Source organism: Oryctolagus cuniculus, chromosome 4 (assembly GCF_051225735.1).
Source record: "Oryctolagus cuniculus isolate XC-2025 breed Fujian yellow rabbit chromosome 4, ASM5122573v1, whole genome shotgun sequence".
NCBI lineage: Eukaryota > Metazoa > Chordata > Mammalia > Lagomorpha > Leporidae > Oryctolagus > Oryctolagus cuniculus.
In genome coordinates this window covers 109,809,195-109,824,781 of record NC_142870.1, presented here as the reverse complement: position 1 = coordinate 109,824,781, position 15,587 = coordinate 109,809,195, and the positions used below count along the sequence as shown (strand labels likewise).

General features: G+C 39.4%; 1 protein-coding gene across 3 annotated transcripts in view; it reads left to right on the top strand.

The window, feature by feature from the left end:
• The window catches only part of SKIL (SKI like proto-oncogene), a 40,872-nt gene extending 35,355 nt beyond the window's left edge, over positions 1-5,517 (top strand). For all 3 annotated transcript variants that reach the window (XM_070072528.2, XM_070072529.2, XM_089330946.1), the window contains exons 6-7: positions 293-517; positions 1,195-5,517. In XM_070072528.2, the coding sequence (XP_069928629.1) occupies positions 293-517; positions 1,195-1,353 (384 nt within the window). In that variant the 3' untranslated portion in view covers positions 1,354-5,517. The remainder of the gene's footprint in view (positions 1-292; positions 518-1,194) is intronic.
• The last annotated feature ends 10,070 nt before the right edge of the window (positions 5,518-15,587 follow it).

Genomic DNA, 15,587 nt, shown 5'->3' with positions numbered 1-15,587 from the left:
AAAGTTGTTATTTAAATGATAATTCATTATGAAAAGATACTTTTGCACATTCTCAGAGGAGTCAAGATATGTTGCAAATATATGTTAGATTGTTCAGTTTCACACTGATAGGCAATTTTAATACATTTATAGAGAAGATATTTTTCAATATAACTGTTGATATATAGAACTAATACGAATTTTATATATTTTCTGACTTATTTTTTCCTGAACTAAAAGTTTTTTTGTTTTTTTTTTTTTGAAATTTTTAACCTGATGGAAATAAAATTGTATTGTGATTCTGTACTTACAGGAAGTGGAAATGTTGAGTAGTTCAAAAGCTATGAGGGAACTCACTGAAGAACAACAGAATCTGCAGAAAGAACTTGAATCTTTGCAGACTGAACATGCTCAAAGAATGGAAGAATTTTATGTTGAACAGAAGGACTTAGAGAAAAAATTAGAGCAGGTAATGAAGCAAAAATGTACATGTGACTCAAATTTGGAAAAAGACAAAGAGGCTGAATATGCAGCACAGGTAAGAATTACTCAGTTTGTATAATGTGCCCTTTCAACATGAATGGAAAGTGTTACTGCTCTGTTAAAGAAATTACTTTTTGTCAAGCTCATTCACTAGGCTAGATTTCAATGTAGATAATTCTGTTAAACACAATTTTATGCTAGATTGTCTATGATGATTTTTTGACTTTTATTGGTTTATTACTTTAAAGTTTATTGGATTTCTATAATTTATTTACTTAAATTGTAAATCTAGCTCTCTGATGATCAAATATTATTTTAATAATATATGCTTTCAAATCAACATATTAACAAATAACTGTTGCCTACTCTATTCAAAAGCACTGAAGCAAAAATAAATAAGTAAATCCTTTATGTTAATAGTTGCTCACATTTGAGGGAAGATGTACAAATATTAGCTTGAACAGGTTGTAACAAGGATCTAGTAATGCACAGAAAATAATTAAAGTGCTGTAGGTGTTTTAGGTGTTTATTCCTCTTGATCCTTTGCTTTACCTTCAATTTAATGTCATGTTGAATGTCAAGGTAATAGTATTAGATACTTAAAAGACTGTGGTATGCATGAAATAGTTTGTTTTGTAAAACATAATGTGAAAGTAGGTCTTTGCTGTGGTATAAGATTAAATGGAAAAACAAAACTAAATGAATATTGACACAGCCTTTTAAATCACACAGCTAGCAGAACTGAGACAGAGACTGGACCACGCTGAAGCTGATAGGCAAGAACTCCAAGATGAACTCAGACAGGAGCGGGAGGCAAGACAGAAGTTAGAGATGATGATAAAAGAGTTAAAGCTGCAAATTTTGAAGTCATCCAAGGCTGCTAAAGAATAGGAACTGTTAAAGAGATCATCTGTGTATACTGACAGGGTTTTTTTGTTTATTGCTTGCTTTGGTAATAGAATTCTGAACAACTTATCCGCATGACAATAGCTAGGCATTCTACCCATTTGTAGATCAAAGAAAGTGAAGAGATTATATATTAGTACATAAATTTTTACATTTTCCAAATGAATGAAAATGTAGGTTTCTTTGTATTTTTTTTTCAGCTTAGTAACAATATAGGATTTCAAGTAGTAGATAACCTGCCTATATTTCTAATGTGAATTTAACAGTTGTATACTTTTTAAAAGCTGCATTATGTGATGGGAAATAGCTGTGGTCAATTTTGTTATCCATATTTCAGACTCAATTTTAGATATAATGGTGGCATTATATTTCAAATATATACTATAGAACTATTCAAGGAGTTGAATCTGCATTTTTCTTATTAACACAATCTCCTTTATAAGTGATATATATACTCATTATTATACACAGACATTAGCTTTTACTTTGTTCAGATTGTGGAATGAATTTCTTCAATCCTCAGTTCTCTTTTAAATGTCTCCTAAGAGGAATTTCATTAATGAAGGAATAGCATAACCCATGGGTGTCATTGGAAAGAGTAAGATGTTTTGTTACGCATTGCTGCTAAATGTAAGAAGCAGTTGTAATTTGTTTTTCAGGTTTAATGTGGTTATATTTAGAAATTTTTTACGCTGTATCTTCAGAAAAATAATGATTTCTGAACTTTTGTTTATGTTGTTAATAGTGGTGTGAAAATAATAATGTTGAGAAGAATTGGTGTCATTGATGTACATCAGTTTCTATAGAATCCACAGTCCTTCTGTACAGGTTTTGTATGTAGCTATGGGTTGGAATGAAATTTATATAATGGATTTGTTTTCCTTTAAATTGTAAAATATTAAACATATTGAAGGTTATTTTGGACTTTTGTATGTTAAATGTTAAGTCTTACCAAAAATTTGCACGAATGGACCATTTTCAATTACTACTTAATATCAAAATCAGGAATTTACAGTCAACTGATAGTGTATGATAGCTTTGTATAGGAGTTTAATTATCTGCTACTAAAATTTTTAGATAATTTTTAGTTTACAAAAGAATTCCATAGTTTGGGAAGAGGCAACATCTTCTGTACTTTTTTTTTTTTGCACAGAAAAGTCTGTCACTCTTTAAAAGCAAATTTCCTGTTAATTCTTGGCTTAAAAGATAATAGAAAAAAAATTGTTAGTATGCAGTTTTTTAAAGGAAAGTTTCCTGAAACCACCAGTAGTTGACATTATTAACCCCATGAATTTTGTTTTTCATGCTTTCTGACAAGGTTCTGTATGAAATTATTACAAGTGAACTAGAATGAAAGTTGTGTGCTATGTCCATTGTAGAAGGCAGGTACTCTAATGTTGGTAGAACTTAAAAAAAAAAAAAAATCACATAGCTTATCATTAACCAGTTATTTTCAGATTGTTCTTAATGGTACTCATATATCCCAAAAGAATTTCTATAGTTCCTAAAAGGGAACTTTACTAAACAGAGTATGATCTAAATGTGTATTTTCTACTTTTCATTTCAATTTTTACTATATTTACCCTGTAATTTAATTTATTGATTCTTGGAATCTCAAGATGGAACAAATGTTGAAAATGCATATCTCCCTAATATAATTTATTTAGACCTTGCAAAAAAATTACACTTATGATACACTTTTATTTTAGTTGTAAATTAGTTGTGTAGTAACTCATATTTTTGGAAGGCAAAATCAAGTACCTATAGTTTCATTTAGTTTTCTAATTCACTTATGTTACTTATTAAATGATAAGTTCTGCTTATGTTACTTATTAAATGATAAGCTTTCTTATCATTTATGTTACTTATTAAATGATAAGTTTACTTGTGTCAATCCAAAACTTCTAAAATAACTTGCTTAGCCTTTGAAATACATTATAAAATTCTAAGCAGTGTCTAAATACTTTTGAATTATTTTAAACTCTTTATTTTTGTAGTCCTTAACTTAAAGGAAACTTGCCATATGATACTCTTCATTTCCAGTACATTAGTGTGCCATAGCTTTCTAACTTCCTTGAAAATAGTTTTTTAGTCAATTGTAGATATTACAGCTATTATTGTTAAAAGTAACTCTTAAGTTATACTGTACCACACAGCTTGAAAACAATAGATTTTGTAAAACTTTTAAAGTGGCCTCTGCTAAAATGTATTATCCATGTAACCCTTGTTTTTTCTTTGCATGCGTGTTTTGTGTGTGGGTTGCTACCTTAAAGTTTGTTTTGGTATTAGTTTATGTGTGCCACATTCTTTAGCAGATTCTAAACTTCATATTACTTTTTATTTTTTAAGAAAAGTAAAAATGTTTACTCTAAAAGGCTGCATAGAAGAAACAACCTTTAAAAAGTTTTAACTTGTATGTCTTTAGAAGGAGGAAAGAATAGCTTACTGGGTGGTTTAATTTGGGTGGTGATAGTTAACATAGTCTGAATATTATGAGAAAAATGTACCAAATCTAAAAAGTAATCTGCGTAAAACTTCCTTCTGTCATTGAGGAAATTCTTAAAACATCCTAATTTCATAAGTGTAACTTGTAACACTATAAAAACATTTGACCAACAACTTAAATTTGGCTTGTACTTTAGATTTTGTAAAGCATATTTTGCTTGAATTTCTGCGTCATGAGAACCAGTATGTTTTATGCTTCTTGAACCAATTTTATAGCATTTAATATATTACTGGTTTAGATATAAAACATTTGTACATATTGAATTATAAAGCAGTTACTGAAGTAGGTTAAATAGATTGAGTACTATATTTGCAGGTTATTCATACCTTTTAGAAGTTATGACAGAGCAACCAGTTTATTTGCACATCTGTGGCTTCTGTTTGAAGGAAAGTAAAATGGTAAGGAAACTGAAGTAATATAAAACATGCTCAAGGTATTTTTTCTAGAATTAAAGCTGGTGTTGATGGTTTTTGATCAACTTCTAAAATTTTCTCAACAGTTAAGACTTGTGTTTTGGTTATCTAGGGAAGAATCCTCGTTTTTTATTTGCCTTTTATGAGTCCAATACACATGACAGGACATTAAAAATTAACAATGAAAAATTGTGCTTATACTGTACATCTATTTCTGTGCTTAGAACTACTTGTTAATAGTTTTTATGGAAGCTCTCAGCAATAAGGGACTTATAACTGCTGTAATGTATGTTGTGGAATTGAATATTTAAACAGCTTAAATTTTTGTTGTAGTATAGGCTCCTTCCAATATTGGAAAAAAAAGCATTAAGGGTATTTTATATTGCATCTTGTTTCAAAGGACAGTGTCTCTCTTTTTTGGTAAAATCTTTCCATTTAAATGGCTTCTAAACTAATACACTTTGGAGCCCTGTTTAGTAATACAGTTAAATGTTTTATGTAGCGCTACTGTTTTTGAATTAGAAAGTGATCAAATGTAAAAACAATTCTAAAAGTTAAGCCCAGAAAACAAAATAGTGTATTAAGTTAGTATAATATAAAAGAAATTTATAAGATTTTTTTTTCCTCACTATAGATACCTCACTTGAAAATAAAGCACAGCATACTTAAAGAAGTAGTTCTGGTAAAAACATTTTACTAAAATAATTGCTAAACTTAGGTATCTTTTGAAGAATTAGAATTTTTGAGAATTAAAATATACTTGCTTTAAAACATCTTGTTAGGACTGTATGTTTATCTTGATAATTTTAAGCCAACATAGAAGTCTTAAATTATTTCTAAACTTAATCTGTGAAGCGGTTAATGGGAATTAGCTGTTCTGCAACTGTTGTACACATTGCTGACTATTGACCATAACTCAATTTAAAACTTTGCCAATGATGTACAGTTTTATGGTTAAAATTGCTGTGGTTGGTTGCATTACATGACAAACAAAACTGTCCTCTACCTCACGTGAAATAAATATTTTATATGGTTTTACTAAAATATAAGACTCATTTATCTGGTCACTTAGTTTACAAATTTTGAATTATATTTATTGAAACATGGCATACTGTGCTCTTAGCTTATACCTCAATTGTATTTTGTGCTGTTTTCCATTTTCATGGCTTGTAAATAACTTGTATAGATTGTGGATCAAATTCCAAATAAAAACTTTTAATGCCAATGAAATTTGATTGATCTCAGTATCCTGTGTGAAGTTAACTTTCTTGTCCCCTAAAATTGACATTTTTCTCCTTTCATTCCTTCAGTGGCTGTTACTCATTACACACTATGTGATTAACTTCAAAAACCTATTTTATAAAGTAAGAAAATTTATGCAAAGTTCCAGGTGATTATAATACCACCATCTGATGATGTTTCTTTTTCTTGTGGCCTCTTGCTTTAAATATTTACTCCACCCCTAGTGCGCTACCTACTACTGCATAGTAAATTACTCAAAATGTAGCAGCTTGGAACAACAAATAGCTTACTTGTCTGAGGATTGCAGGTTGGATGATCGGTTACTGGTGTTTTGGTTCAGGAGCTCCTGTAGGAATGTGATTAGGATGCTGCCAAGATGTCATCTGAGAGTTTGATTTGAGCTGGAGGATTTGCTTCTGAGCTTGTCACATCGCTGTTAACAGGTGGTGCTCACTTGCTCACTCTGTGGACCTGGTGACTGGCTTACTCCAGTGATGCCACAGTTTCTTTATGACCTAGACTCTTACATCACACTCTGACTTTTGCCTCATCCTGTTTGTCAGAAGCTAGCCACTAGTCCAGTTCACACACGATCCAAGAATGAGTATCAGAAGGCGGGGACCAGATAGTCTGACTATAATGCCTCTAAATTCTAATTTTATTTTTGTGGTAACTAAACAGAACTTGCCAGGGAAATGTGTGAATTAATATCACTAAGTACATGATTCACAGTGTTCCTCAACCGTCACTTATTTCCAGGGTTTTTTTTTTTTTTTTTTTTTAGCTATTCCAAACAAATTCTGAACCTATTAAACAAACTCACTGTTTTCCTTTCCCCTTTATGCCCTGATAAACCTCTATTGTACTTTCTAAGAATTTGCCTTTTCTGGATATTTAAGTGGAATCAAAAGATTGTCCTTGTGTCTGGCTTATTTCATCTAGCGTATTTTCAAGCTGTCCATTTCATTCCTTTTTATGGCTGAATATTCTGTGTTTGTACAACATTCTACTCATTTGTTGGTGGATATGGGTTGTTTCTGCCATTTATCTAATAGGATTAATGCTGCTGTGAACACTGGACTACAGGGATCTACAATATTCAGATTCTTAGAAGATACCTGGGCGTGAAAGTCACATGCTGATCTTGTGTTTAAAGTTTGCCTTTCTACAGGGCTGCATCATTTTATCTTTCTACCAGAAATGCACAGAGGTTCATTTCTGCTCATCCTCACCAACATGTTACTTTCTATGTATTTTGTTGATAATGGCTATCCTTATGAGTGTGAAGTCTTACGTGTGTGTGTGTGTGTGTATGTTTTAAAGATTTATTTACTTGAGACAGACAGGTCTACCATCTGCTGATTCGCTTCCCAGATGGCCACAATGATTGGACCTGGGCAGATCTGAAGCCAGGAGCCATGAGCCAGGAGGTCTCCTAAGCGGGTGACAGGGTCTGAAGGACTTGGGCCACCTTCTGCTGCTCTCCCAGGCCATTAGCAGGGAGCTGGATCCAAAATGGAATAGCTGGAAATTGGAGTGGTGCCTACCTGGGATGCTGGTGCTTCAGGCAGCAGCTTTACCCACTATGCCACAGGCTAGCCCCACAATAGCTTTTAAAGTCTATTTTGTCTGAGAATGTAGCCACCTTAGTTTACCTTTGCTTACTATTTGCATGGAATATCTTTTCTCATCCTTTCACTTTTATCCTATTTTTTCTAGATTTTAAATGAGTGTCTTTGCACACAGCATGTGGTTGGATTGTTTAAAAAACACTGTGCTGGGCCAGTGCTATGGCATATGGGTATAGCCACCGCCTGTGGTGCCAGCATCCCATATGGGTGCCAATTTGAGTCCCAGTTGCTCCACTTCTGGTCCAGCTCTCTGCTCTGGCCTGGGAAAGCAGTAGAAGATAGCCCAAGTCCTTGGGCCACTGCACTTGTGTGGAAGACCTGGAAGAATCTCCTGGCTCCTGTCTTCAGATCGGCACAGCTCCAGCTGTTGAGGCCATCTGGGGAGTGAACCAGCAGATGGAAGACCTCTCTCTTTGCCTCTGCCTCTCTATAAATCTGTTTTTCAAATAAAGAAAGTAAAAAAAAAAAAAATTGTGTCAATATGTTTTGGTTTTTGATTGATTTATTTGAAAGGCAGAGTTACACAGTGAGGGGGCAGGGAGAAATCTTCCATCCACTGGTTCACTCCCCAAATAGCCGCAATGGCTGGGGCTGGGCCTGGCCAAAGCCAGGAGACAGGAGCTTCATCTGGGTCTCCCGTGTTGGTGTCAGGGGCACAAGGCCATGTGCCATCTTTCACAGCTTTTCTAGGCCATTAGCAGGGAGCTGGATTGGAAGTGGAGTAGCTGGGACTAGAACTAGGAATCTGATATGAGATGCTGGTGTTGTAAGCAGTGGCTTAACATCTTGTGCCACACAGTGGTCTCCACTGATCTTTAGTCCATTTAAAAATTATGTTACTTATTTTCATACTTTTGCGTTGAGTTCCTCACATGTTTTGGGTAGTAATCTTATTTCAGGTGTATGGTGTGCAAGTATATTCTCTCATTCCATAGGTTGTCTTCTTGCTCTGTTGATTGGTTTCCTTATATGTGTGGAGCTTTTTAGCTTGATGAATCTTACTTGCTTATTTTTGCTTTTGTTGTCTGTGCTTTTAGGTTCACATAAAAAAAAAAAAAAACATTGCTCAGACCAACGTTATTCGTCTTCTCTCCTGCGTTTTCTTTTAGTGGTTTGAGGTCTTATCATTAAGATTTTAATTCATCTTGGGTTGATTTTTGCATCTAATATCTTCAGCATCTAAGGATCCATTAGTCCAGACATTGGTCATTGAAGAGACTGCCCTTTCCCCTTAATGTGTTCTTTGCACCTTTGTTGAAAATTGATTATGAATGTATGAATTTACTTGTAGGGCCTCTGTTTCATTGCTTATCGAATTATGTGTCTGTTTTTATGTTAGTACCATGATGTTTTGATTATTATAGCTTTGTAGTAGAGTTTGAAGTGAGGTAGTATGATGTCTTTAGGGGTTTTTTTTTTTTTTTTTGAATAGACGCAGCAAGAGTGGGCTTCCTTGTCTTGAAGTGGTTCTTAGAGGAAAAGCTTTTAACTTTTTATCATAAATTCTGTGTTAGCTGTGGGCTTGTTTATGTCCTTTATTGTGTTGAAGTACATTTCTTAATGCATTCTTTATATACTTTGTTCAGTTTTTATCATGAAATTATGCTGACTTGCATCTATTAAGGTGAGCATATTATTTTTGTCTTCCATTCTGTTGATGTGTTGCATCATGTTTATAAACTTGGATATGTTGGACCATCCTGCAACCCAGTATTAAATTCTACTTGTTCATTATGAACGATCATTTACATTTTCTGTGGAATCCAGTTTTTTGGTATGTTGTAAAGGGTCTTTGCATCTATGTTCATTAAGGATATTGGTTTGTAATTTTTTTGTAGTGTCCTCATCTGGCTTTAGCATCAGGGTAAGCTGGCCTCATAAAATGAGTTTGGAAGTTTTTCTTCCTCTTCAATTTTTTTTTCAAGAATTTGAGAAGGATTGGTGTTATTCCATAAATATCTAGTAGAATTCAGGACTGCAGCCATCGGATTCTGGCCTTTGATGGAAGAGTTTTAAATAGATTTGGTCTCCTTACTCTTTTTTTTTTTTTAAGTTTTTTTTTTTTTATTTGAGAGGTAGAGTTACAGACAGAGAGAGGGAGAGACAGAGAGAACTGTCTTTCATCCTCTGGTTCACTTCTCAAGTGGCCACGATGCCTGGAACTGAGCCTATCTGAAGCCAGGAGCCAGAAGCTTCTTCTAGGTCTCCCATGTGGCAGCAGGGGCCTAAGCACTCAGGTCATTTTCCACTGCCTTCCCAGGCCATAAGCAGAGAGCTGGATCAGAATAGGAGCAGCTGGGACACGATACAGCACCCATATGGAATGCAAGGGGAGGCTTAACTCATTACGTCAGAGTGCCAGACCCTTCTTTATGATTAATCTGTTCAGATTTTCTATTAACTGAGGATTTCACCTTAATAGTTGCAGGTGTCTGAGAATGTTTTTTAAAAGAGGCTTTATTCATTTATTTCTTTCAAAGAGTTACACAGAGATCTTCCATCTACTGGTTCATGCCCCAAATGGCCACCAACAGCCAGAGCTGGTCCAGGCTGAAGCCAGGAGCCAGGAGCTTCATCCAGTTCTCCCACACTGGTACAGGGGCCCAAACACTTGAGTCATCGTCCACTGCTTTTCCCAGGTGCATTAGCAGGAGACTAGATTGGAAGTGGAGCAGCTGGGACATATATGTGTTGTGCCCATGTGGGATGCTGATGGTGCAGGTAGTGGCTTTTCTTGCCATGTCACAACACTGGCCCCATGTCTGAGTATTTATATGTTCTCTCAGTTAATCAGTTTGTTGTACATTGCTTTGAAGCTCCTGGTACTTCTGTTGTATCAGTTGTAATGTATCTTTCATTTCTGATTTTATTTATTGAATATCTCTTTTTCTTACTCTAGCTAGTCTTGTTTGTGTTGATCTTTTCAAAAAGCCAACTCTTAATTTTGTAGATTTTTTATATTGCTTTTTTTGTCTCTATTTTCCTTTTTTTTTCTACTCTGGTGTTTATTATTTCATCCCTTCTACTAACTGTGGTTCAATTTGTTCTTCTTTTCCTAGTTCCTTAAGGCATAATATTAGGTTGATTGAGATTTTTCTGCTTTTTAATGTAGGTGTTTATTACTATAAATTTGTCTCTTAGCACCACTTTTGCTGATTGCTCTAAGTTTTGGCATGCTGCATTTCCATTTTTGTTTGCCTCAAGGTAGCTTTAAACTTCCCTTCTGATTTCTCCTTTGACCCACTGGTTATTCAGGAGTATGTTGTTTAATTCCATGTATTTGTGAATTTTCTAAAATTTCCCCTATTATTGATTTATAATTTCACACTATACTGGTAAAAAAAAAAGATACTTGATATGATTTCAGTCTTCTTAAGACTTGTTTCGTGGTCTCACAAATGGTGTGTACTGAAGAATGTTCCATGAGCACTTGTGAAGAACGAGCATTCTATGGCTGTTGGGTAGAATCTATATTACTGTTACATCCATTTGATCTAAAGTGTGGTTCAAATACAATGTTCCCTTATTAATTTTGTCTGGATGACCTGTCTGTTATTGAAAGTGGGGCATTGAAGTTGCTTATTAATTTGTGTTGTCATCTTTCTCTCTCCAAATTTATTAATATTTGCTTTATGTATTTACTCCAATATTGGGTACACAAATATTTACAATTATGGTATCTTTTTGATTTATCAGTCCCTTTATCATTGTAAAATAATCTTGTTTTGCTTTACAATTTTTTACTTAAAATCTATTTTACTGATAAAAGTATAGGTATCCTTACTTTCTTTTAGTTTTTATTTGCATGGAATATCTTTTCACTTTCAATCTATGTGATCTTTAAAGCTGAAATGACTAGGTACCATAAAATTGGACCTTGATTATTTGTTCTTTTTGCCACTGTATGTCTTTTGTAATTTAAAAATTATTGGTGTATTTGAGAGAGAAAGAATGCTTCCCTTATGCTGGTTCATATCCCAAATACCTGCATTGGCTCTGGGCTGGGCTGGGCTGGGCTGGGCACCAAAGCTGAGAACCCAGAACTGAATCCAGGTCTCCCATGTGGTGGTAGGAGCCCAATCACTTGAGCTATCAGTGGTGATTCTCAGGGTCTGCATGAGTCAGGAGCTAGATCTGGGCACCGAACCCAGGCATTTAAATATGTATGTCTTTTGACTGTAGAATTTAAAACATTTACATTCAAGGTAATTATTGATAAAGACTACTGCCATTTTATTAATTATTCTCTGGTTGTTTGGTAGACTCTTTGTTCCTTTCTTCCTCTCTTGTTTTCTGTCTAGGTTACTTTCTCAAAGGATTTGCTTTGATTCCTTTTAGTCTATCATAATTTTTGATTTGTGGTTACCATGAGGCTTACATAAAACATCTTATAACAGGTATTTTGAGCCGATTACAGTTGAATCCTGATCTCATAAAATAACTGCAACTTTTATTTTCCTCTTATATTTTATGCTTTCTGACATCATGATTTACTTCTTTTTGTATCGTATATGTCAAAGTTTTTAAATATTATTTTTCATATTTTGTCTCTGAGCCTCAATACTAAAGATACATGATATCCATGCCACCTTTACAGTGTTTACAGTCTTCTGAATTAGACCCTATTCACTTTTTCCTGTGAGTGTTACACTGTTATATGTTTTCTCAGTACAGCCCTTTTCTCTTGGCCTGAAGTGCCTCAGCATTTCCTGTAAAACAGGTCTGGTGACAGGGAGCTCCAGCTTTTGTCTGGAAATCTTTATCTGTCTGTTCTTAAGGACAGCTTTGCTGAGTAAGGTATTCGTGGTTGACTGTTGTTTTCCTTTGGCACTTTGGTTATCCCACTCCTTCCTGGCCTGCGACTGTCCCTGCTGGGCAGATTTGAAATTATTTGTCATTTGCTTCTTTCCTCTTGCTGCTGAGAATCCTAGGTGTCTTTGATCTTTATCAGTTCATGTCATGGGTGGTCTTATTTGGATTGAACTTGACTGGAGACTGACCCTCCTGTACCTGGACATTTATGTCTTTCTCCAGGTTTGGAAACTTTTTTCTATTATTTTTAAAAAATGTTTTTAAAAGATTTATTTTATTTATTTTGAAAGACAGTTACAGAGAGAGGTGGAGCCAGAGAGAGAGGTCCTCCATTCTGCTGGTTCACTCAAATAACGGCAATGGCTGGAGCTGTGCTGATCCGAAGCCAGGAATCGGGAGCTTCCTCCAGGTCTCCCACATGGGTGCAGGGGCCCAAGGACTTGGACCATTCTCCACTGCCTTCCCAGGCCATAGCAGAGAGCTGGATTGGAAGTGGAGCAGCCGGGACATGAACCAGTGCCCATATGGGATGCCAGTGCTGCCGGCTGGGGCTTTAACCAGCTGTGCCACAGTGCTGGCCCCTTTTCTATTATTTTTTAAACCAATCTTCTTTCTCTGCTCCTTTTTGGTTTCTACATTTTATTATTTCAAACCAGGTGAACAATTCCATCAGACATGAAAAAAAGGCAGGAAGTGTTCAACGGTGAAGGCCCCAGGGCCTGGTTCGTGGGTGTGAGGGGGTGAGGGGCCCACAGCGGGGTCCTCAGCAGGCAGCAGTAGTTCCTAGGTTAGTGCTACATTTGGGCTAATAGAGCCGGGGCCCAGGGCTGGTGGGCATGGCCTTCCGTGACCTTGGCAGTTGTCAGAAACAGCCCTGGGAACCCAGCTCTGTGGCAGACAGAGCAGGGGTGCCCCTCGCACAGGGAGTGCCCAGCAGAGGGTCAGGTGTAAAACAGCGGGCACACTCCAGGCACAGAGTCACTATGGGTTAGTGCTGGTCAGGACTGGACAGTTTCAAGTAATTTTCATTTTTTTCTAAAGGTTTATTTATTTGAAAGGTTACACACAGAGAGAAGGAGAAACAAAGAGAGATCTTCATCCACTGGTTCTCTCCCCAGTTGGCCAGAATGTCCAGAGCTGTGCTGATCTGAACCCAGGAGACAGGAGCCTCCTCCAGGTCTCCCATGCGGGTCTAGGGGCCCAAGGACTTGGGCCATCCTCCACCGCTTTCCCAGGCCATAGCAGAGAGCTGGATCGGAGGTGGAGCAGCCAGAATATGAACTGGCGCCCATATGGGATGTCGGCACTGCAGGTGGCGGCTTTACCCGCTACCATTGCGCCGGCCCCCTCAAGTAATTTTTCTTTAAAAAGTTTTCTGTTTGCAGCTTTTGCTTTCACTTTTTGATTGTTTTTTTTTTTTTTTTTTTTTTTTTGACAGGCAGAGTGGACAGTGAGAGAGAGAGAGAGACAGAGAGAGAAAGGTCTTCCTTTTGCCGTTGGTTCACCCTCCAATGGCCGCCGCTGCAGCCGGCGCACCGCGCTGATCCTGGCAGGAGCCAGGAGCCAGGTGCTTTTTCCTGGTCTCCCATGGGGTGCAGGGCCCAAGCACCTGGGCCATCCTCCACTGCACTCCCTGGCCATAGCAGAGAGCTGGCCTGGAAGAGGGGCAACCGGGACAGAATCCGGCGCCCCAACCGGGACTAGAACCCGGTGTGCCGGCGCCGCAAGGTGGAGGATTAGCCTATTGAGCCACGGCGCCGGCTTGCTTTCACTTTTTGAAAAGGCTTCTAGAATGAGCAGGTGGACCGCGGTCTCCAGGAACGGTGGTGTCTTAGGCTTCCTGTGCTTTTTCCTTTGGGGCCTCTGAGCAGTGGCGACAGGACAATCCCTGTCACATTTGGCCTTGGGCTGGGTCAGAGGCAGCTGTTGGGAGGCCTCAGGGGTCCAGGCTGGAGAAGTGGGTGCTGTTCTGGACACAGGCCTGGGGGGAGTCCGCATGTGACCTTTCTTTATCACAGAACAAAACAACTGACCGAGAAAGATGCCCAGGGAGCACAGACGCACGTGAAGCCGGTCCTGTGGCCCCCCGGGGCACCTTGCACAGGGGCAAGCTTCCAACAAGGCGGCCTGGGGCAGACCCTCCCCCATCTGGAACTGAGGCGGGGCACAGCACCGAGAACAGAGAGGAGAGGGCAAAAACGCCTAGGAGAGCGTGATCTTGTCCCCGACGAGCAGAGTACCGGTCGCCCATTGTGCCAGACCCACCTCCCTTCAGAAGAGTCTCGGTTGTTCATGATTGTGACGTCACGGACGTCACTGACGTCAATGAGGCGTCCCACACGAACCGCTTGTTCCCGGCGTCAGTGCGTGTAGATCTCCTCGGTAATCTTTGCGGACGTTCAGGTTCAGGCCGTCCCGGGGTGTAGCCTACTGCCCCGTCGCACTTGCTGGCCCCTGTGTCCTCGGAAGGTTGACAGCCAGCGGGCTGTGTGCGGTCCTCTCACACAGCTGCTGCTGCAGGAGGAGGAGGCTGGACGGGGCCGGGAACCGTTTGTAGTGGATGCTGTGCACGGCTCCATGCTCTCAGGCGCTAGCCCCGAGTCCTCTGGCCCTCCAGGCTATGCAAGAGATGAGGGCTGTGAGGCCCTAGGAGCAGTGGACCCGCTTCTTATGCTTCCATCGCAAGCGTCTTGAAGTGCAGGGCCTTGAAGGTGAAGTGTGCATCTGCCGTGCCTGTGGTCCTCACGCGGGGCAGAAGCACACCCACTCGGCGGCCCCGCGCGGCAGGTGGTTCAGGTGGGCGGTGGTCAGCTCGGAGCCTCCGGATGCCGCGGGACAGGTCAGGTGGGAGAGCACCCCGCTCCTCGGCGGTGCCTGACAGTGCCAACAGCTAGCTGCCTGGCCTCGTCCTGGGAGGGGCCCCACGCCCATCGTCTGCAGGTTGTCCGAGGGCTGGACAGTGGCCACGGTGGACTGGACGGTGTTGCTGTAGACCACTGCCCAGGGCGGCTGCCATTCCTCCTCCAAGTAGCCCGCCTCATGGGGATCTTCCGTGACTCCTCAGCACCCCAGCAACAACAACTTCCCCTCCCGCCATGCCTTCTCCTCGTCCTCCCCCAAGTTCCTGTGGATCAGGTCGGAGCATTCACAGCACAGCCCAGCCCAGCCCCCACACGGCCATGGCCTGCCCAGACCCACCTGACCCACCTGACTACTCCCCCCAGCTCTCAGCGCAAGCCTCTGTGCGCCTTGATGCCAGTGAACCACACATTTGCTATCCCATGAATCCTCCAACTTTTCCTACTTTTTTGTTGTCTGATTGTGTTTTTTTTTCTTTTTCTTTTTTTTTTTTTTTTTTTGACAGAGTGGACAGTGAGAGAGAGAGACAGAGAGAAAGGTCTTCCTTTGCCGTTGGTTCACCCTCCAATGGCTGCCGTGGCCGGTGCGCCGCGCTGATCCAAAGGCAGGAGCCAGGTGCTTCTCCTGGTCTCCCTTGGGGTGCAGGGCCCAAGTACTTGGGCCATCCCCCACTGCACTCCCAGGCCATAGCAGAGAGCTGGCCTAGAAGAAGGGCAACCGGGACAGAATCCGGCGCCCCGACCGGGACTAGAACCC